The following is a 24,400-nucleotide window of genomic DNA, read 5'->3' on the forward strand; positions in this document are numbered from 1 at the left end:
GACCCCAATTTGTCCGTTGGATAAGATTACTATAGGAGAGCCCCGAGGCCAAGGTAAGAATAAATGGTGAGTGTTCTGAGTGGTTCCAATTAGAGAGGGGAACGAGAGAGGGGTGCCCTTTGTCCCCCTTGCTCTTTGCCCTCGCAATGGAGCCCTTGGCCATTGCTTTAAGAGCATCCCAGGAGGTTCAGGGTTTCAAAAGAAGAATGGGAGAGGAAAAGGTTGCTATGTATGCAGACAACGTTTTGCTGTTCCTTGGGGACACATAATCCTCTTTGGAGGCCGCTAAGAAACTGGTACAAGACTTTGGACATTTCTCTGGGTTGGCAATTAGTTGGGAAAAGTCTGTACTTTTGCCTATAGACCCCATTACAGATTCACTCACGCAACAGGTAACCTGAGTAAGAGTAGTTAATCAAATGGGATATTTGGGTATTAATATGACCAAGGAACCAGGACAGTTTATAGAAGGAAATGTAGTCCCACTTATGGTAAAGCTTAGGCAGAAGACTAAGGTGTGGAGTCGCTTAACTCTCTCGGTGGCTGGTCGGATCAACCTAATTAAGATGATATGGATGCCGCAAATTTTATATATAATACAGAATTCACCAGTATGGATCCCAAAACATTGGTTTAAAAAAATAGATAGATTATTTAGAGAGTTGATCTGGAAAAACTGAGCTGCAAGGATTCGCTTGCAGGTATTACAGCGGCCGAGAGAGATGGGAGGCTTGGCACTGGTGAACCCGAGTTATTACTTTTTGGTGGCGCAATTACAGTATATGAAAGGAAGTAATATATTCGTAGAAAGGGAGGTAGGAAATAAATTATTACTGAATGATACCGGCCATAATACAGTAGTGGGGGCGGTGGAAGAGGATTCCTTTGGAACTAGATGTCCAACAACCCAATTAATGGTGAGAGTTTGGGAAACTGTCAGGACCATGTTGGGTTATGGCGGTTTTTCTGAATTCTCTCCTATATGGGACAATAAAAATTTAAGGGAACTTAAGGTAATGGGGGAAAATAGAGGAATGGGATCAGAAGGCCATCCATTATTTAGCACAGATGTATAGGGCTGGCAGACTGAAATCATTCCAGGAAATAAGTGAAGAATACGAAATTTCAAACCAGTTGTTCTACAGATACCTACAAGTTAGGCATGCCCTAGATATGCAATTTAGAGGGAAAGTACCAGAGTTGAATGAAATGCCTTCTCTCAGGAAATTGGTCAATGTTCAAACATCTAAAGGATTAATATACGAAATCTATGAGTGTACAATGAGGGCAGGACAGGAAGGAGAGGTGGAATATGGTAATAGGGTTAAGTGGGAGAAGGACGTGGGGTCGATAACGGAGGAACAATGGAAACGGTCCTGGCTTTAGGTCCAAAGGTTTCGCTTTCACCCACACAGAACGTATCCCACTTATACCTGATACACAGGTCCTATTACACACCTTCCAAATTGTTTATGTTTGGGAGAAGATCGAATGCAGAATGCCAAACGTGTGGGGGTGGAAGAGGCGATCGAATACATATGATTTGGCGATGTCCTAAGCTATATAGGTATTGGAGTGGAATAATAGGAAAAATTAACGTTGTGTTTGGAACATCATTGAATGCAGAGGCTAAGGTGTGTCTTCTGGGTTTAATAGAAGAGGAAGGAATATTGGGAGCCACACAGACTGCAGTAACTAGATGTTTGTTTCAAGGAAGGAAGTTGATTGCACATAAGTGGCAGGATAAAAACCCTCCAACAGTAATAGAATGGGTGCAGGTGGTAAAGGACACGATTGAGAAAGAGAAATATATATATCTGTATGAAGAGGGGGAATTATAAGGAATTTGTTAAAATATGGAAGCAATGGTTTGAGTAAAGAGAGGAAGTTTGGTTGAGAACGAAAGTTGTATGTAAGGATATGTGGGAAAGGGGAGGGGAGGGAGGAGGGATGGGATGGGATGATAAAAGAGAATATGGTTTGTTCTCTTGCCTCTTGATGTTTTTTCCCTTTCCCTTTCCTTAATTCTGTTGTTTTTATATATCACTTTGGGAAATGTGCATTGACTAAAGAATGTGACTTTTTTTTTTTTTCAAGATTGGAAAATATTTATATTCTCTCAATAAAAGTAAAAATGAAAATAAAAAAAATAAAAAAAAACCCCACTATATATTTGTGTGGTCTTATTCGTCAGATCAGACAAATTAGGTACTTAGACTAAATATTGTCATTAAACATGCAGATAGTAGATTGATGTGGTTAAGGTATTTTCAAATGCATCTTGTCTAACACTCACCATATTCTTCAGGAATCTGTATGCCAAAAAGGCCAAGCTCCTTCAGCCCTTTCAACGTCTCTGGTGGAATTTTAGCATTCTGATCAATTGCTTTAGAATCAACTGCAAAAAGAAAAAAAAAATATTTAGCAAATATACTCAGTTTTATGGCAGTCTTTAGCCAAATTGAAACATTTTAAAACACTCAAGAGACACCATGTACTCACTGTTTGGCTCCAATATTTATTCTCTGCACCTGGCTGCAATGACAGCTTACCTGTAGTCTCTCTAGCATCCACTAAAAACAGGAATACCAAGTGTTCTCAGGCTTCAAGAATACAAGGTGTTTGAGCTCATAGAAGCCTCACCAACAAATACTGAACAGGAGTGGGAGGTTGCACAGCATAGCATCATCTGGCAGCACTGTGAAAACTGCAATGCACCTGGCCAAAGCTTTAGCACAGGTCTGAAGGCTAGGCAATGTTACCCAACACCTAATAACCTAACTGTACTGTGGATAATAATACAAATTAAGGTCATTGCTGTGCAGAAGTCACACAAAAAACTACCTCAGCATGCCTTTAATTAGATAATTAGGCCTTGTTCACACAGGGTAATTATATGCATGCCCAATGCAGGGCCTTGTTTACCCAGACAGGGATGTACAGGTGTTCCAAGGATCCTTGTGCCGGCAATCCCATTGCTGTTTTTAGGGACGTGGCCGCGGCTGCATGGACACAGCCACTGCTCCCAATATGACATTCATTCAAGTTTGAGTGCAAGGCCCCAAAACACAGCCACACAGATGTCATATTGGGACACAGCAGCTGTGTCCATGCAGCTGCTGCGCCCAAATAGACAGCAATGGACGGGGATGCACAGAGCACCTGTACATCCCTGAGCCAGGAAAACAAGGCCCTGCAAGGATCACGCATGTAAGAGCCCAGTGTGAATGAGACTTCTTATTAAGGCGCTTCCGGCTCCAGCCTAAAGAGCCACTGAGAAAACTGAGCAATCATGTGACTGCACTCAGGTGAGCTTTATTTACTTCAGCATTGACCCATCGAGGAGTTCTTTTCTGAAGTGGATACCAAGTGGGATCTGTTCGCCTGCAGTTGGATATTTGTCCTAGGGACACAGGTAGGGATGAGCCGAACACCCCCCTGTTCAGTTTGCACCAGAACTTGCGAACAGGCAAAAAATTTGTTCGAAAACGCGAACACCGTTAAAGTCTATGGGACACAAACATGAATAATCAAAAGTGCTCATTTTATTGTCATAAAAAGTGTTTGGGGACCCGGGTCCTGCCCCAGGGGACATGTATCAATGCAAAAAAAAGTTTTAAAAACGGCAATTTTTTCGGGAGCAGTGATTTTAATAATGCTTAAAGTGAAACAATAAAAGTGTAATATCCCTTTAAATTTCGTACCTGGGGGGTGTCTATAGTATGCCTGTAAAGGGACGCATGTTTCCCGTGTTTAGAACAGTCTGATAGCAAAATGACATTTCAAAGGAAAAAAAAAAAAAGTCATTTAAAACTACTCGCGGCTATTAATGAATTGCCGGTCCCACAATACACATAAAAGTTCATTGATAAAAACGACATGGGATTTCCCCACAGGGGAACCCCGAACCAAAATTAAAAAAAAAAAAAAAAATGACGTGGGGGGTCCCCCTAAATTCCATACCAGGCCCTTCAGGTCTGGTATGGATATTAAGGGGAACCCCAGCCAAATTTTTTTTAAAAAAATGGCGTGGGGTCCCCCTAAAAATCCATACCAGACCCTTATCCGAGCACGCAACCTGGCAGGCCGCAGGAAAAGAGGGGGGAACGAGAGAGCACCACTCCTCCTGAACCGTACCAGACCACATGCCCTCAACATTGGGAAGGTGCTTTGGGGTAGCCCCCCAAAACACCTTGTCCCCATGTTGATGAGGACAAGGGCCTCATCCCCACAACCCTTGGCCGGTGGTTGTGGGGGTCTGCGGGCGGGGGGCTTATCGGAATCTGGAAGCCCCCTTTAACAAGGGGACCCCCAGATCCCGGCCCTCCCCTCTGTGTGAAATGGTAAGTGGGTACAAAAGTACCCCTACCATTTCACAAAAAAACTGTCAAAAATGTTAAAAATGACAAGAGACAGTTTTTGACAATTCCTTTATTTAAATGCTTCTTCTTTTTTCTATCTTCCTTTGGTTTCTTCCTCCATCTTCTTCTTCTGGTTCTTCCTCCGGTGTTCTCGTCTGGCATCTTCCTCCGCGGCGTCGGCGTCTTCTTCTCCTCGGGCCACTCCGCATCCATGATGGCATGGAGGGAGGCTCCCGCTGTGTGACGCTTCTCCTCTGACGGTTCATAAATAAACAGGGGGGCCACCCGGTGACCCCACCCCCCTCTGACGCACGGTGACTTGACAGGACTTCCCTGTGGCATCACGGGGAATGCCACAGGGAAGTCCCGTCAAGTCCCCGTGCGTCAGAGGGGGCGGAGTCACCGGGTGGCCCCACTCCCTGTTATCTAAGAACCGTCAGAAGAGGAGAAGCGTCACACAGCGGGAGCCTCCCTCCATGCCATCATGGATGCGGAGCGGCCCGGAGAAGAAGGGAAGAAGACGTCGACACCGCGGAGGAAGATGCCGGACGAGAACACTGGAGGAAGAACCAGAAGATGGAGGAAGAAACCGAAGGAAGATAGAAGATAGAAGAAAGAAGAAGCATTTAAATAAAGGAATTGTCAAAAACTGTCTCTTGTCATTTTTAACATTTTTGACACTTTTTTAGTGAAATGGTAGGGATACCTTACCATTTCACATAGGGGGGAGGGCTGGGATCTGGGGGTCCCCTTGTTGAAGGGGGCTTCCAGATTCCGATAAGTCCCCCGCCCGCAGACCCCCACAACCACCAGCCAAGGGTTGTGGGGATGAGGCCCTTGTCCCCATCAACATGGGGATAAGGTGTTTTGGGAGGCTACCCCAAATCACCCTCCCAATGTTGAGGGCATGTGGCCTGGTACGGTTCAGAAGGGGGGGCGCTCCCTCGTCCCCCCTCTTTTCCCGCGGCCTGCCAGGTTGTGTGCTTGGATAAGGGTCTGGTATGGATTTTTGGGGGGACCCCACGCCTTTTTTTTTTTTTTTTAATTCTGGCTCGGGGTTCCCCTTAAAATCCATACCAGACCTGAAGGGTCTGGTATAGATTTTGAGGGGGACCCCACGCCATTTTTTTTTTTTGGCCGGGGTTCCCCTTAATATCCATACCAGACCTGAAGGGCCTGGTATGGAATTTAGGGGGATCCTCCACGTCATTTTTCTTTTTTTAATTTTGGTTCGGGGTTCCCCTGTGGGGAATTCCCATGCCGTTTTTATCAATGAACTTTTATGTGTATTGTCGGACCGGCAATTCATTAATAGCCGCGAGTAGTTTAAATGACTTTTTCCTTTGAAATGTCATTTTCGTGTCAGACTGTTCTAAACACAAGAAACATGTGCCCCTTTACAGGCATACTATAGACACCCCCAGGTACGAAATTTAAAGGGATATTACACTTTTATTGTTTCACTTTAAGCATTATTAATATAACTGCTCCCGAAAAAACGTCCGTTTTTAAAACTTTTTTTGCATTGATTCATGTCCCCTGGGGCAGGACCCAGGTTCCCAAACACTTTTTATGACAATACCATGAATATAAGCCTTTAAAATTAGCACTTTTGATTTCTCCCATAGACATTGAAAGGGTGTTCCGCGGCATTCGAATTTGCGCGAACACCCCAAATTGTTTGCTGTTCGGCGAACTTGCGAACAGCCGATGTTCGAACTCGAAGCTCATCCCTAGACACAGGCGTGAAGGCTGCTGTAAAGGCAGTCATTCCATCTGGTGAGTGTTGATTCTATAGGGAGGTGATGGCTGACCCTTGAACACTCTATTGGAAGGATTGTTTCTTCATGTGGGGAGGCTTCAAAACTCTCCATCACTTTTTCTTTGCAGTGGATTTTTGCGCAATATAAATAGATTTTTCATTTTCTGGACTTTTTATGAAATACACAGTTTTTTAATTACTCATTTATGCTGATATATGGACTGAGATTTACTCACTTTACTGTTTATGAATTATATTGGCGCTGCACTTTTTTACGTGCATGTTGCTATAAGTTTTGGTATACTACTTATATGTGAAAGCTGCCACTATTTTTGGCTAATATTTCACAGCGCCAATAACGAACACAGTGCTTTACATATACCATATATTGTATATTCATATCAGTCCCTGACCTCATGGAGCTTACAATCTAAGGTTCCTAACTCACATTTATACATATTCATACTAAGAACAATTTAGAAAGAAGCCAATTAACCTACCAGCATGTCTTTTGGAGTGTGGAAGGAAACTGGAGTACCCGGAGGATAGATAAATTGACTGGACTGTATAGATTTGTTGTCGTATTACAGTTTTGGTGAAAGTAAATAAGATTGTATAGTGATTGTACAATCAGATTGGAGTGTGTATGGCCACCCTAATGCAAGGTTCACACTTATACGTTTGGGTGGGCACAGCAGCCCATTCAAGTGAATGGGCTGCCATACATGCGTTTCGGCAAAAAAAAAAAAAAAGTGCATGCATCTTTTTAAATACACAACCGCAGGGAAATAACATTGTCTTTTTGATCATGCGATTTTCCTGTGGTTCCCGCACCTGCACTTTTACATGCGTGGTGGGTGCCATTCAGAATGAATGGCAGCCCCACACGTTTTCGCAGAGCAGTGCATTTTCAACCATGTGGAAATGTGAACCCCAAGCCTAATAGATGCTTCCTGTAAAAAATGTTTTTGTAAAATAAAAAAGTTAAAAAGACCCTGTCACTTTGCCCATGCAGGGCATTGTGACAGTGTCCGCAAAGGACATCCCCCAAGCCCCATATACTCCCCTTACATGTGCTCCTTTGCAGCTGCTTCCTCCTTCTCAGAAGAGCTGAAATCAGCTGTCAATGGCCCAGGGGAATGATTACATCACTTCACCAGTCATCTGGCAGTGTTTGGGCCTAGCAATTGGCCACTAGGGCTGTGCGCCCTAGTGGTCCGGGCTGGGGAGTAACTTGCTTCTCTATACCCAAAAGTGCTGGGTATTTGACACTATCAGGAAGCTGGGAGAGAGCAAAAGAAAGGTAAACATACGTGGATCAGGGGGGCCTTTACTGAAAGCTGTCAGTTTAACCTGCATGGGAAGTACTACAGTATGTCTTTAAGACTACAATAATATATAGGGTCAGTTGATTACCTTTTAAACATTCCAAAATTATTATATACGGACCAAAAAACATTCAGCTTCCCTTTAGATTGTAACATCTTGCTCACCTCTTTCTGAAAAGTATTGCTGCCATACGGTCCATGTTGAATTTCCTGCTTATACTTAATCCTCTTATGGAGGCTTCGTATTAGCCATCCACAGTCTATATTTTTCTACAGAAAAAAGTAGCTAAAGGAGAAAAGCTAATGATTTTCAACTTTTCATTTTACAATACTTTTAACTTCAAGTATTTTTTTTTTAGAAAGTCATAAATACTGGGATAAACAGCTTCCATATCTAGCCAGAGGTGAAGTATTGTCAAAACACATCGGCACAGGCAGGTGATATTGTGATCTTGTGACAGTACGAGGAAATAACTTTATTGTATACAGAAGTTTTCCTCTATTTTGTTGCTCTCAAGATAGCAGGCAGGCAATCGGCAAGAGAGAGATGAAGCCATCAGGAACAGATGGATAATCCTGAGTGGCAGTGGATAATACGACACACAATTATCTGACCTGTAACTCATAGTGCCAAGTCTGGACAAGGACTCTCACATTCACACAGCAATCATTTCTTGCAGCAAGAAAGCTGAAACAGGTCTGAAGCTTCCAGTTTACTCTGATCAAAGTCTAAAACTATTAACACTCTAAACTACTCATCGAAAACTGGCCAACTTTTAAAAAGCTTCACATAGTTTAAATGCAACATTACCATAATTTGGGAAATGCGCATATGTATAAACACTGGAGCAAGCGGGAAGCTGGATTGTTGCCAACAGCAACCATCAGGGTAGCTTGACACTGCCCTAGTACAGTTCCATTGCACTCTGGCCAAAGCACAGGAAACCCGCAGGTTTTGTATGAGTTGCGTTTACCGACAGACTTCTAGGAGGTCCCGCAGTTTTGGTGTGGTTTCAGAAAGCACGCCAAAGATGCAACATGCAGGAGTTTTGGTGAGCTTTCTGAAACCACACCAAAACCACAGTACCTCATTGAAATCTATGGGAAGAAGCAGCTATCCCCCAAGAAAACCGTATTTGTGCTTTAGCAAAAGCTCAGCGGGGCAGTGTGAATATCCCTTCCCCCTCCTAAAACCTATGCTTACTAACCTGTAGAGCTGTACAATTCTGGGAAAACTGAGAATCATAATTTTTTTGCATAGAATAAAGACCACGATTCTCGCAGGGAAACATCATCTTTCACATTATACAAAAACACTGGGCTAACTTTACGGTTTCGTTTAATTTTAATTCATTAAAGTGTATTTTTTCCCCAAAAAAATTGCATTTGAAAGATTGCTGCGCAAATACAGTGTGACATAAAATATTGCAACAACCATTTTATTATTTAGGGTCTCTGCTAAAAAATATATACCGTATTTATGGGCGTATAACACACACCCCAAGTTAAGGAGGGAATTTTAAGGAAAAAACTTTTTAAGGAAAAAAAAAAAAACTTACATTTAAATGCCCATCAATGCAGCCTTATCAGTGTCCATCTGCAGCCTTCCAGTGTCATTTGCATCCTTGTCCAGTGTCATTTGTGTCATTTGCAGCCTTGTTGTGTCATTTGCAGCCTTGTGTCATTGGCATTTTTTTAAATATGGCTCCACCGAGAGACACAGAGCCGGTCCTGTGTCTCTCGGCTGCTTTTCGGCTTCTCTCATAGCCCTGTGGGCGGAGCCGAGAGCCGCCGACATTCATACATAGCCGAGTGTACTCGGCTAGGTTCGGCTAGCTCCGCTCCGCTCACAGTCACGCCCAGTCTCTGTGTTATGTCCATCATAGGGCGGGACTGGGTGTGACTGTGAGCGGAGCTAGCCGAACCTAGCCGAGTACACTCGGCTATGTATGAATGTCGGCGGCGATCGCTCCTCCGCTCACAGTCAGCGGGGGATCTGTGGGGATCGGTGTATAACACGCACCCGCGATTTTCCCCTGATTTTAAGGTGAAAAAAGTGCATGTTATACGCCGATAAATACGGTATATAATGTTTGGGGGTTCTAAGTAACGTTCTAGCAAAAAATAATGATTTTAACTTTAAACCAACAAGTGTCAGAAAAAGGTTTAGTATTTAAGTGGTTAAACTTCCCTCATTTACAAACCGAAGTTCATTCCTTTGAGCTAAAGAACAAATTCTTACAATGTTTATTGTTAGCTCAGCAGCTGAAGAATGTTGTGAAACCTGGCAGACTGTCAGTTTTTTTTTGTTTTGTTTTTTTTACCAGCTGTCAGCTTGAGCAGAGAATTCTGCATAGAATTGGCAAAATGCTTTGTTAAAATCGCCAGGAGGAAAGAATCGCGATCAGGTCACAGTGGCACACGATTGTGAAGTGTAAGGAAAATTATAAATTGTTTTCTAAAATTTTCCAAATAAATATGTGAAAAGTGTGGCATGCATTTGTATTCAGCCCCCCAGAGTCAATACTGTAGAACCACCTTTCGCTGCATTTACAGCTGCAAGACTTTTTTGGTATGTCTCTACCAGCTTTTTCACATCTAGAGTGACATTTTTGCTCATTCTTCTTTGCAAAATAGCTCAAGCTCTGTCAGACTGGATGGAGAGCGTCTGAACAGCAATTTTCAAGTCTTGCCACAGATTCTCAATTGGATTAAGGTCTGGACTTTGACTGGGCCATTCTAACACATGAATATGCTTTGATCTAAACCATTCCATTGTATCTCTGGCTGTGTGCTTAATATCGTTGTCCTGCTGGAAGGTGAAGCTCCGTACCTAGTCACAAGTCTTTTGCAGACTAACAGGTTTCCCTCCATTGCCCTGTATTTGGCTCCATCCATCAACTCAGACCAGCTTCCCTGACCCTGCTGAAGAAAAGCATCCCCACAACATGATGCTGCCATCTCCATGTTTCACGGTGGGGATGGTGTGTTCAGGTGCCCCACATAGCGTTTTGCTTTTAGGCCAAAAAGCTCAATTTTGGCATCATCTGACCAGAGCACCTTCTTCCACATGTTTGCTGTGTCCCCCACGTGGCTTCTCGCAAAACTGCAAATGGGACTTCTTATGGCTTTCTTTCAACAATGGCTTTCTTTTTGCCACTCTTCCACAAAGAGAAGATTTGTGGAGTACAGGGCTAATAGTTGTCCTGTGGACAGATTCACCCACCTGAGCTGTGGATCTCTGCTGCTCCTCCAGAGTTACCATGCTTCTCTGATTAACGCTCTCCTTGCCCGGCCTGTCAATTTAGGTGGACGGCCATGTCATGGTAGGTTTGCAGTTGTGCCATACTCTTTCTGTTTTCGGATGATGGATTGAACAGTGCTCCGTGAGATGTTCAAAGCTTGGGATAATCTTTTTATAACCTAACCCTGCTTAAAACTTCACAACTTTATCTCTGACCTGTCTGGTGTGTTCCCTGGCCTTCATGATGCTGTTTGTTCACCAAGGTTCTCTAAAAAACCTCTGAGGGCTTCGCAGAACAGCAGTATTTATAAGAAGATTACATTACACACAGGTGGAATTTATTTACTAATTAGGTGACTTCTGAAGGCAATTGAATCAACTAGATTTCAGTTAGGGGTATCAGAGTAAAGGAACTGAATACAAATGCCCGTCACACTTTTCAGATATTTGTAAAACATTTTGAAAACCATTTATCATTTTTTTTATGTGCCACTAGGTGTTGGTCTATCACATAAAATCCCAATAAAAAACATTTATGTCTTTGGTTGTAACATGACAAAATGTGGACAATTTCAAGGGGTATGATCACTTTTTCAAGGTACTGTATGAGCAGGATGGTTGTACTGAATTCAACTTCAGTACAACCAGGTTTAGCTTGGAATTCTACCTGAAAAGAAAATTTAAGAGGTAGTTCGCCAAAAACTGGTGTATCAGTCTTGGCAGATGAGAGTTAAATCACTACACAGTTTTTTAAATCCTTTGTGGAATCTTTGAGTGAGATCTCTGTACTGAGTTCTGGGACTACATACCCACTGTGCCCATTATGAAAGGTTTCCACTTTTCCTGTTGGAATTTACATTTACTTTATATTAGAGAAAATGCAGTAGGAGTTGTTGGAACACACAAAGGTCAACAGCAACGCCCAAAAAACTTCAAGGTCTACTTAACAGGGTTAGGAATAGGGGCTGTATGACAGTCTGTTTGGCTCTGGCTCCATCTATAAACAAAATATAATTTTTTGATGGAATGAAAGTTTAAATCGACTGTACAAATATGTACCACTAGGGTGTGTCAGCTACTGACAACCACTGTGCACTCCTAGGGCCTAGTATGTAAATTATATATTTTTTTGCAGTATGGCACAATACATACGCAGATCGACCAATGGCCTTTTTTTTTTTTAGGAACCCTCGTTTTCCTCACTAGCTTTCCTAAGTGATGCTTCCGCTTAGGGAGGACACTAAATATTTCACCAATGCTTGCATATCTGAAAACCACCCATCCATGTTCTAACCTGGATAGGAAAAATAATTAAATTTGAACATAAACACCTGTTGTGGCCAATGTTTTACATAATTTGTTTTCTATTTAAGCTCTGGGGTGTGTGTAAAATCCTATCCCTGGGACAGTAAGCTACAGACGAGCCTGCTGCATTCTTTGCAAAAGCAGTGGTCTCCCTGCAATGGTCCAACACGCCCCCCCCCCCACCCCCCACCCCCACCCCCATCAGATCAGGAGCTCTGCAATTAGCAAAGACCATCCATGTCTCTGCTGGCTGCAGAGCACTAGCAGCGACTTGTGGAGGGTGTGTTGGGCCACAGTAGATACACCTATACACCTATGCTCACACACAGAAAGCAGTGGTGTAATCTGCAGCTTATTTCCCAAAAGAGTATTTTGTCCTTCCACTCAAGCTCAAACTAAATAAATATAAGATATTTAAAATGTTACATATCAACGCACCAGCCATGTACATAATTATTTGGAGTGTTAGTTAAATTTGGCTTCAATCATTTGAATATAGGTATAATTTTAGATACATTATATTAAATATTATATATATAAAAAAAAAACACACTACAGGCACTTGAAATATTACTACAGGCATTTGACCCATAGAAGGTGTGCAACACAACTGTAAAAATAGCGTTAGTTACAACTAGTGTATCTTACCAAAATGCTCAGCAAAAATAGTGCATACAGTTGTGCTCGTAAGTTTACATACCCTGGCAGAATTTATGATTTCTTGTCCATTTTTCAGAGACTATGAATGATAACACATAAACCTCTTTTTTTCACTCATGGTTAGTGTTTGGCTGAAGCCATTAATTATCAATCAACTTACTCTTATGCTTCCGCTAGATCACATTACCTTAGCCTCCTATAATTGCAGAGGTTTTAACACCCCTGAGAAAAGAAGCCAGGTGTTATATCACTTCCATAAAGCCAAGACTCAAATCTTACTACTTCAAGAAACGCACTTTAAGGGTTCGTCCATCCCAGCCTTGAATAACCCCCAATTCCATAAATGGTTCCATAGCACTAATCCACTTACTAAATCCAAAGGAGTGTCTATAGCTTTCCACAAATCCTTCCACCCGGAAGTATTAGATACCCTGATAGACACTGACGGTCGCTTCATTTTTCTCAAACTAAAATCTAACCTTTCTATTTTTACAGTCGCTAATGTATACGGACCAAACCAAGACCAAGGGAGTTTTTTCTCCATGCTTATAGACAAACTAATCTCGTTTGGGGGCCCCTGTTTTATTGTAGGAGGAGATCTCAACGTGACCTTCTCGCCAGCCGTGGACACCTCCTCGGGTAAGTCGGCTATACCACATTCCACCCTCACACATATCAAATCACTTCTACATTCAGCCCAATTAGTGGATGTCTGGCGAGTCCAACACCCATTCGAGAGAGATTACATTGACTATTTTCTAGTATCCCAATCCCTACTTGATATCCCTATACAAGCTTCACTAGGTAACATTCTTTGGTCTGATCACGCCCCCGCCCATTTAAGCTTAGCCCATCCACCTAAAGCACACAAAACATTTTCCTGGCACTTAAATGACAATTTACTAAAGGATAGCCTTTGTGTGACAGACATCCAGTAGGCAATTCGAAACTTTGTACATGACCACCGCTCAGATGACACCAACCCCCTTACCAAGTGGGAAGCCCTGAAATGCGTGTTACGGGGAATTTTCATCCAACATGGCACACGATTAAAGAAGGCTAGATCGGCCGATATAGTCAAGCTACTATCATCTATTCACACCTTAGAAAGCACAAATAAGAAAGACCTCGCGCATAGTACCTTTGTGGATCTCTCCAACGCCCGCAGAGATTTACTCCGCATTCTAGATGCAAACACCCTTATAGCCAGAGACAAAGGACGAAATCGTCACTACATGCTAGCTAATAAATGCGGACAACACCTTGCTAAGGTTCTACACCCGCATCCCCCTCGACACCCTATACCATTCATTTACAACACAAACCAACAAAAGATCAGAACCCCTAGGGGCATTGCAGATGCTTTCCAACACTACTACTCTCAACTGTATAACCTCCCCACACGACCTCAACAATCCCCACGACAAGACGCAGGACAAGATCCACAATCCTCTGACATGGGAAATTATATTTCAGAAACAGCCCTCCCACGAATAGACTCCCCCACTTCCATAGCTCTGGAGGAAGTCCTGACATCTTCAGACTTCCTACTGGCTATTAAAGGATTGAAATCCGGTAAATGCCCGGGACCAGACGGCTTCACGCCCAGATTCTACAAATTATTTGCCCATTTGTTAGCTCCACTTCTCGCAGCGGCGTTTAACTACCTAGATGATGATCATCCCCTCTCCAAATCCCTTCTGTCTGCCACCATCTCAGTAATACCTAAACCCGGCAAAGATCCCTCTCAGTGTACTAGTTATAGACCCATCTCCCTCCTTAATGTAGACGTTAAACTTTTTGCCAAGCTCCTGGCCAATCGCCTTTCACCCCTCTTACCCTCCATTATACACAAAGATCAAGTGGGCTTTGTCCCTGGTAGGGAGGCCAGGGACAATACCACCAAAACAATCCACCTAATCTCTTACATCCGCAAACACAATCTGAAGGCCTGCATCCTCTCTTTTGACGCTGAAAAGGCGTTTGACCGGGTTAACTGGCAATTTCTACGCCTTTCTCTAGAACAGATTGGACTCGGCCCCTCATTTATATCTAAGGTGATGGCGCTTTATTCTCAACCCACAGCCTCTGTATTGGTCAATGGTTCCGCATCAGCCCCACTTGTAATATCCAATGGAACAAGGCAGGGTTGCTCGTTGTCTCCCTTGCTCTTTGTGCTGGTGATGGAGCACTTGGCCACGACCATCAGACAAAACAATAACATTATGGGAGTACTGACGCCATCATCTGAAGTAAAACTCTCACTTTATGCAGACGACCTCCTTGTCTACATTCAACAACCCCACACCTCCCTACCCTCCTTAATGCAGGAGTTCCGCAGATTTGGAGACTTAAGTAATTTTAAGCTTAATATGTCTAAGACAGAAGCCCTTAACATATCCCTAACTCCCTCTACCCTCACACAATTACGGACCAATTTTCCATTCCAATGGGGCGCAAGGGGCATCTCCTATCTTGGAGTCACCATCCCATCCAACTTAGCCGACCTCTACAACCTCAATTACCCCCCGCTCCTATCCCGAATCCGGAAAGAATTAGATACATGGAATCAGACCCCAATACCTTGGTTTGGCCGTATCAATACATTAAAAATGGATACACTCCCCAAACTTTTATATGTCTTCCAGACGATTCCGATACTTATCCCCCAGCGCTTCTTTGCCTCTCTACGTTCTATGTCTATACGCTTTGTCTGGCAGCAGGGGATGTCTCGTATTCGACATGCCTTGCTGACATACCCTAAAAACCGGGGTGGGGTTGGCCTCCCAGACTTCGAAATGTACCACAGGGCTGCAGTCCTAACTAGGATCCTCCAGTGGTTCCCTCGGCCGTTCCCCAAGGCATCCACTGCTATAGAACAAGACCTCTCCACTTCTGACCTTCAAGCTCTGCTCTGGGGTTATGGTCGAGGGCTCTCTACTCTAACTAATTGCTCTCCATTGACAACTGCAGCACTACACCTGTGGTATAGGAAGGGATTATTACCAATTCTATCTACTGACCCCTCACCGCTTACATCACTCTTTGACCATCCAGACCTCCCTCAAGGTATGGGCGCTAATCTGGTGGGCCCATATTCACGAGACACCTGGCCTACAGCCAACTCATTTATACACCCTAATACGGGTACGCCGGTCCTCCCAGGAGACAGAGGTAATTGGCTCACAGCCTTGCGCATCTCATCCTTTTGCTCTGACCTATTCTCTTCCACCTACAGCCATAGACCCCTAACAGACTACGAGCAGCTGTGTTCTCTCTCGGAAACACCCAGGCATCTACTATCCACCATTTACAAACTACTACACTCACTGACTCACGATCAACTGCCACCTTACACGAGGAGATGGGCCACTGACCTAGGCAGGGATCTCTCACCAGATGACTGGCAAAAGTCTTTTCACTTCACACACAAGTCCTCCATTTCTTGCCATATACAGGAGAAAAATTTTAAGCTCTTGGCACGATGGTACAGAGACCCCCAATCGTTACACAAAATTTTCCCCTCTACTGCCACGACCTGTTGGAGATGTGGAGACCCGGAGGGCAATTATCTCCACATATGGTGGAAGTGCAAAGCCATCCAGCCGTTTTGGTCACGGGTTTTTGCCATGTACAGTAGCCTCTATGATAAACCCATGACACCCACGCCTGAAGTGGCACTGCTATCCATGTTACCAGGTTCAATACCCTCCCAGAAACGATCCCTATTTCGCTATTTCCTATCGGCAGCTAGACAACTCATACCACTTTACTGGAAAACTACTACTACCCCACCGCTATCCTCCTGGGTCTCTATTGTCAATGATATCATGCGAATGGAAGAGATGATCGCCTTAGATAATGACACCTACGATAAATTCCAAACTATGTGGCTAATATGGATTGATTACACCACCTCCAATGCCTTGAAAAGTCTGCTAAAGCTACCTGACCAAATAAATTCAACCTAGAGCGCCCGTTGTGTTGCCCCAGGGCCTGCCAGCCTGACTTGACCCCCCTACCCTTGCCCGTTCCCCACCTTCTTTCCTCTCTCCTTCCCCTCTCTCTCTTTCTTCTTTTCACTACTCTCTCCTTCCCATCTCTTTTATGATACAACAGCAGACGTTGAAATTATGGAACTGTGGTTGTTCAGTAGCATGATTTATATGTTATCCATAGGACTGAATCTGAACCAAACTGGTATACACTCATTCTTATATACTCCGCTCTCTATATGTATAAGTTTGTGTACAGACAAATTGTTTTCTACCATGCTAATCGCTACATATTACGTTTTGCCAGTGTTAAATGACTCTGTATAACCTTGCAAACTTAATAAAAATATATTTGACTCTAATTATCAATCAACTGTGTTTACTCTTTTAAAATCATAATCACAACAGAAACTACCCAAATGACCCTGATCACAAGTTTACATACCCTGGTGATTTTGGCCTGATGACATGCACACAAGTTGACACAAAAGGGTTTGAATGGGTAATAAAAGGTAACCATCCTCACCTGTGATCTGTTTGCTTGTAATTAGTGTGTGTGTGTGTGTGTGTGTGTGTGTGTGTGTGTATAAAAGGTCAATGAGTTTGTGGACTCCTGACAGACCCTTGCATCTTTCATCCAGTGCTGCACTGACGTTTCTGGATTCTGAGTCATTGGTAAAGCAAAAGGATTGTTAAAGGATCTGCAGGAAAAGGTAGTTGAACTGTATAAAACAGGAAAGGGATATAAAAAGATATCCAAGGAATTGAGAATGCCAAACAGCAGTATTCAAACTCTAATCAAGAAGTGGAAAATGAGGGGTTCTGTTGAAACAAAACCATGGTCAGGTAGACCAACTAAAATTTCAGCCACAACTGCCAGGAAAATTGCTCGGGATGCAAAGAAAAACCCACAAATAACTTCAGGAGAAATACAGGACTCTCTGAAAACATGTGATGTGGCTGTTTCAAGATGCACAATAAGGAGCCACTTGAAGAAAGATGGGCTGCATGGTTGAGTCGCCATAAGAAAGCCATTACTATGCAAATGCCACAAAGTATCCGGCTTACAATACGCCAAGCAGCACAGAGACAAGCCTCAAACCGTGGACAAAATATAGTAAGAATTACTCCTGCGCTTGTTGTGAAGGCATTTGTTGTGTAAATAGGTAATATTGTTGAAGGTGAAAAGACTGAAGGAAATGGTAATGCGTGTCCCGCTGCCCCAACTTACCAGGGGTGGTCTGGAGAAGACTGTGTAGAAGGAGGTGGATGGAGGGCGCGTGATCAACCGCTTACATCAAAACATGTTTGGTTTATTCAAACAGTGTAAGGGTGGCTAGATGGTACCATAGGATGCGGCACCTCATCCCCAAAATAATCAAAAGACTAATGGATATATGGACAGGGGATTATAACGGTGCTAGGGTCAAAAGGTATAAAGGAGAAATACACGAAAAAGAGAGGTGTAAAAGGCAAAAAATTACAAAGTTTATTGATAATAATACATGGGTAGAAAATTACACTTAAAGCACTTAACATTTAAAATAAGTACGTATACTGTATGTGACCCAAAGAATGATGAGGCAGGCCAGATGGAGATGGCCGTCGAGTGGGGAGGACTCGATTTCCTACATGTTTCACCAAGACATTGGCTTCTTCAGGGAACAAGAGCTCAAAAACTGAATATATAAAACAGTTCTGTATATGGGATATAGAAAACATCATGTAAGCAAAATTGTTTATCGGTACAGTACTTGGTATACACAAAAAAGAGTTAATATTGTGGCTGGACAGTCATGCGACCCACAGGTCCCACTGAACTCCGGTGACGCAAACGTACCTGGGACGTCGGCGCCAAAGGGGGGGGGGGGGGGGGGCGCACGGAGGCGTCACCGCGGGGGAGCAAGCAGGCCGCGCCGTATAATGTGCCTGCAGGGGGCAAACAGTAGACCTGGCGATGGAATGTATTGACAGTATATGAATAATTATACACTTTTACATACGAGAGACTAGAAATAAAACAATTACGCATAAATCGCATTAGGCTAAAAAGATATATAAAAATATATATATGGATCAGTGTATCTGTATCTCTAGGAAAGGTATAAACTTACGTCTTTCTTTAAAAACGGTAGAATGGAGTGGACACTAAGTGCCTGTGGATAGGTGCACACACACAGCAAGGTAGTCGCCAAGGTAAACGAGATCAGCAATCAGTTGAAAAAAGGCCTAAATAAAGGAGTGGATTACTTTAGGGGTAATACTGGTGATCACTCTGAACTTCAGGAAAGTCAAGGAGGTACTTACTTAGTAAAGTGAACTGTCAAATAGAAATCTCATGTTGGTGCAGTCACATACATGAAATGCTTAGCTTGAAGATTATAAATCGATTTTTTGAAAAGGGCAGTAATCACAAAATGTCCTACAGAGAGTAGATGTGAAAGAAAGAGAAATTGGAACAATTGGATTTTGTTGAGCAAAGACAGGACTGCTGAGAAGACAGAGAGCATATTACCTAGTCCGCCATATAGCAGACAATGTTGCTCAAGGGGATCGATGCTGACCGAAAAAGTGAATGACAAGTCCAGAGTGACTCCTGTAAAGGATGTTTAGGAGCATGGTAAGTGATACACTAGGGAAAAAGTTGTTGTTAAATGCCATAAAGGAAAGAGATTACCTTATTGCTGTGTGCAGAGCGAGTGCAGGCACGTCCCTCGTCCAACAAGGAACTGAGGGACTGGCCGGTTACTTGTATACCCCCCACACCTGATCAGATGCTGATCAGGTGTGCGGACGCCAAGTGAGGGGCATCCGCGCCTGCGCACAGCGCATCCAGGCATCTCAAAACGCCTCCACTATAACCGACGCTGAACTGGACAGGGCATTTATTAGACTACAACGTCTCTTGGAAAAGAAAGTCAGAATTTACTGGCACAAAATTTACTTTGAAAAATATGCCGAACATAAGATAATCCCTTGGGGATTAAGAATACAATTATTCCCCAACATCAAAAAAATCAATGACACATTAAAGGCATCTTGGGAGAGCAACCTCTTGACATGTTCTCTCAACATGCTCTCCATGCTATGCAATGAATACACCACCGAGTTGGCACAGCTTGACGTTGCGATCAACCGCTGGTATATAGATCACGCACAAGGTTTGTCTTCCCCCAGGTATAGCAAACGGGACAAAACCCTGCGAGCTCACCTGGAGGAATACACACTCACAACAATCAATGACAAAGAAAGCAAGTTTCTGAGAGACCTAGCGGCCCATGAAAATGGCTATGCCTACAACTGGGATAACGCCAAGGAAACCAAACCCAGAAACAAGCCTTTTACCTCCAATATACCTACCTCGAACAACCATGCCTCTAATACTTTATCTGCTTCCTTCTCATCTGGTACCTCCACTGTATACCAAGATCTGACACAGGAACAACTGGCTAAAAGAAGAAAAGGTGACCTATCGGCCACGTCCTCGGAATCACTACACCGCACACTTGGACCCACTCCTCTTCCTCACTCATCCACAGGTCACTCCAAGACTGCTCACGTATCCACCCCCTTTACTGAAGCACAATCCAAGTCGTCAGCGATACCCAAATCATCCATCACCAAGGCACCTTCGGTCACACCGGCACCTCCGCACTCCCAAACGCACACTGCCACTCGGAGGGTAAGTGAACCCACCATCACTTCTATGTTCCCAGCTAACCCATTACCTGTGGACCCTAAACTTGCACCTATTTTTTTTAGGACAGGGCCAGGACTCCCTCTCGAGCCCATCTCCCAACCTACACACACACAAACGTTGGTGATCCACGAAGATCATCCACCCCTGACGTAATCAACTTGTCTTCTATTCCATTAAACATGGATCAGATCCAAGTACTTCAACTCGGCCTCACATTCTGTCCCTCTAACGACTTTGATAAATTTGCCTTTATTAAAGACGTCCACCTGTTTGCACGTAAACTGCTTTTCAAAGTGATTTACGACAAATCTCCCCCCAGCACAGTACCTCTTCAAGACACGAACCACCCCCCTCAACAAGTCCCTACTTTGGCTGAAATACAAGCTCTTGAGGAATTGATGTCACTTTGGGAGGAGGGCTACACTGACGGAGATGACCTCTTGGACCCCTATGATCCTGGGGCCACCGGTGGTGTCTCCTTCCCCCCTCCCGCTTCCTTCAAACCCAAATCCACGAACTTTCCGAACCTATCCACAAATCCCAATATCTGGGCTTTTGTACAACAGGTCACCAACACTATTGAAGGCTTGAATTTCAATCCTTCTTATCCCTCCAACCTTACCCCGGCCCTTACCAAAGCCATCAAATCCCTTCAAAATCATCCTGAACTGATCATCAAGCCAGCCGACAAGGGTGGCAACGTGGTGGTGATGGATGTGTCTTTTTACGAACAAATGTGTCTCGACATCCTAAACAATCGCGATTGGTATAGACCAATTTCAAAATCACTTATCGACCATTACATATCCGAATACCAACAGCTGATATTCGGAGCTTATCAAAAGGGCATCATAGATTCCAACACATGGAAGTTCCTCAGCGTTAAAGAACCTACAACTCCCACCTTCTACTCTCTCCCTAAACTGCATAAATCCCTTGACCACCCTCCAGGTCGTCCAATTGTTTCCGGTCGACAATGTCTCACTGAATCTGCCAGTGCATTGGTCGACAAATACCTGGCACCTCATGTTGTGGCCCTGCCTTCATACATCAAGGACACCATCCATCTTCTTCGTATACTTGATGGTCAATCCTTACCCAATAACACATGGTTGGTAGCCCTAGACGTGGAAAGTTTGTATAACATCATTCCCCACAACAGAGGCATTTCAGTGATTAGAAAACTAATCCGAGAAAGAGGCTCTCAATATGACACTTACGGGGAACTTTGTCCTCGAATTACTGAGGTTCATACTAACACGTAACTACTTTATGTTCGGCTCCTCCCACTTCCTCCAGGTACAGGGTGTGGCTATGGGGACCAAGTGCGCCCCTGCCTATGCCAACCTCTACCTGGGGGGGTGGGAGAGGGAACTATTCGATTCGGCCCATCCCAACCCTTACCTGTCCAGGGTGATATCCTGGTACAGGTATATTGACGACATATTGCTGTTCTGGTCAGGTACTAAAGAAGAATTAGTTTCGTTTGTCCAATATCTTACCCTGAATACGTTTAATCTCAGGTTCACTATGGAGTGCAGCCAGTCGCAGATCCATTTTTTGGACCTCCAGATTGGTGTGCAACCTAATGGCCAAATCTACACTGCCCTTTACCGCAAGCCCTCTTCGGGCAATACGATACTGCACGCCCATAGTGCCCATCCTGAGCCTCTTCTCAGGAGCATCCCATTTAGCCAATACTTGAGGATAAAACGCAACTGTACCCGAGAGGAAGATTTCCTCAGGGCTGCACATGGACTGTACAACAGACTTCTAGACAGAGGCTACAGCCACTCCCTGTTGAAAAAAGCCTTTAATAAGGCAAAGAAACTCAACAGAAAAGATCTGTTTTTTTCCGACAAACCACTGGACCTTAAACAACCGACACGACTTATTACTCAATTCTCTAATCAACATACCCAAATTAAGGGTATTCTCAACCAATTTTGGCCCCTACTTACATCAGATCCCACAATTGCCAAATATATAAAAACATACCCTGATATCACATATCGGCGATCCCCTTCACTCCGTGATCGACTTATCAATAGCCACCATACAACTGACACTGCGCATAGGCCCACTGCCACAGGTACATACCAATGTGGCAGGTGTGACATATGTGCATTTGTCACTAACTCTCAAGTGGTGAACCTGCCTGATGGAAATACTCATACCATTAGACACCGTGTCACCTGTGCCACCGTAGGTGTCGTGTATTTGGCTCAATGCCAATGCGGCTCATACTACGTTGGCAAAACTAAGCGTTCATTCCAGACCCGTATCCGTGATCATATTAAACCGTTATACAAAAACATTACCACAACTGCCATCAATAGGCACAATTCTGACCCCCATGTCATTTTATTTTCCGCACTCGAACATGTTCCTCCACATGTGAGAGGCGGCAGCATTGATAATAAGCTACTACGACTCGAAACAAAATGGATCCACATACTAAATGCTACCAACTTTCCAGGACTCAACAAATATATTAGTTTCAAACCCTTTCTTTAATACCTATTTCTCCATGAACTATACTCGCATACACCATGTATTTCTTTCCTCTATGCCCACCCCTCAGTCAGCGTCGCTTATAGTTTCCATCCTCCTTTTCCTCGTATCTGTTCCTTCTTCCCCAGTGTCCTGTATCCCCTTCCCTTGTCCCCTTTCCCCTTCTCTGGTTTTCTAGTCTTTCTTGCCTTTCATTCTTTTGCCATGGCTCTATTTGTGGTTTCTTTTATAGCTCCTTCTAAGATATCTCACACCACTATGACACTGTTATCTGTTATGAATGTATTCCCTTCTCACTAACATTCTTTATTTGATTTTGGAATCTTTGTTTAATTCATAAATTCCTGTTTGTACTCATAGATATGTAAAGTTCCCTCGATATCGTACCAACATAATTTTCTGACCCATATGTTTCTTTATGTAAGCCTATGTCATATGAGTATTGCTTTCTTTTTCTTCTCTTATTACATGTTTGACTGTACAACCAGGACCCGGTGGTTCTCTATGCATGTTATGCACTTTGTGGCTGGACATTGTGTGCAGACACACAGGCACTTCCTGATATCCCCAGTGACCCCTGTGGATTGTCGGGCTAGTATGGGCCTTGCCCCCCCATCCTGTGTCTCCGCCCACTATCTTTCATGCGCTTGTTGTGCCCCACTGCCGGATCGCATCTGTTTTCTGGCCTCTCGGGGCCTTTTGGGGGGGACAGGTGGTCGCGGCGCTGGCTTCCCTCTTGGGAGTTGCACAGCCAGCGCTGTTTATGCCTGTACGGACGCCCAGGGCAGATCTCAGTCTGCCCAGGGTGTCCGCGTCGGTCTCAGACTCTCTGGTCCTTCGCTTCCCATCGGCTGATGGGAGGGGGTGGCGCCTTGGTACCTCCCATTCCGTGGCGTCTCGCTCTCCCATTCGCCCCACGGTCCGCCTGTTCTGAGCATGCGCGCGCGGTGCATGATGGAACGTGCAGTTCCGTGGCATCGCGCTGTGCGCAGGCGCGGATGCCCCTCACTTGGCGTCCGCACACCTGATCAGCATCTGATCAGGTGTGGGGGGTATACAAGTAACCGGCCAGTCCCTCAGTTCCTTGTTGGACGAGGGACGTGCCTGCACTCGCTCTGCACACAGCAATAAGGTAATCTCTTTCCTTTATGGCATTTAACAACAACTTTTTCCCTAGTGTATCACTTACCATGCTCCTAAACATCCTTTACAGGAGTCACTCTGGACTTGTCATTCACTTTTTCGGTCAGCATCGATCCCCTTGAGCAACATTGTCTGCTATATGGCGGACTAGGTAATATGCTCTCTGTCTTCTCAGCAGTCCTGTCTTTGCTCAACAAAATCCAATTGTTCCAATTTCTCTTTCTTTCACATCTACTCTCTGTAGGACATTTTGTGATTACTGCCCTTTTCAAAAAATCGATTTATAATCTTCAAGCTAAGCATTTCATGTATGTGACTGCACCAACATGAGATTTCTATTTGACAGTTCACTTTACTAAGTAAGTACCTCCTTGACTTTCCTGAAGTT

At 43.9% G+C, this 24,400-nt stretch overlaps 1 protein-coding gene across 1 annotated transcript in view; it reads right to left on the reverse strand.

The window, feature by feature from the left end:
- Window positions 1–24,400, reverse strand: part of ACAD9 (acyl-CoA dehydrogenase family member 9) — a 189,061-nt gene that overhangs the window by 102,705 nt on the left and 61,956 nt on the right. The window contains exon 3 of the mRNA XM_073592394.1: window positions 2,297–2,398. Within this exon, the coding sequence (XP_073448495.1) occupies window positions 2,297–2,398 (102 nt within the window). The remainder of the gene's footprint in view (window positions 1–2,296; window positions 2,399–24,400) is intronic.

This window comes from Aquarana catesbeiana, linkage group LG07, assembly GCF_042186555.1.
Source record: "Aquarana catesbeiana isolate 2022-GZ linkage group LG07, ASM4218655v1, whole genome shotgun sequence".
Taxonomy (NCBI): Eukaryota; Metazoa; Chordata; class Amphibia; order Anura; family Ranidae; genus Aquarana; species Aquarana catesbeiana.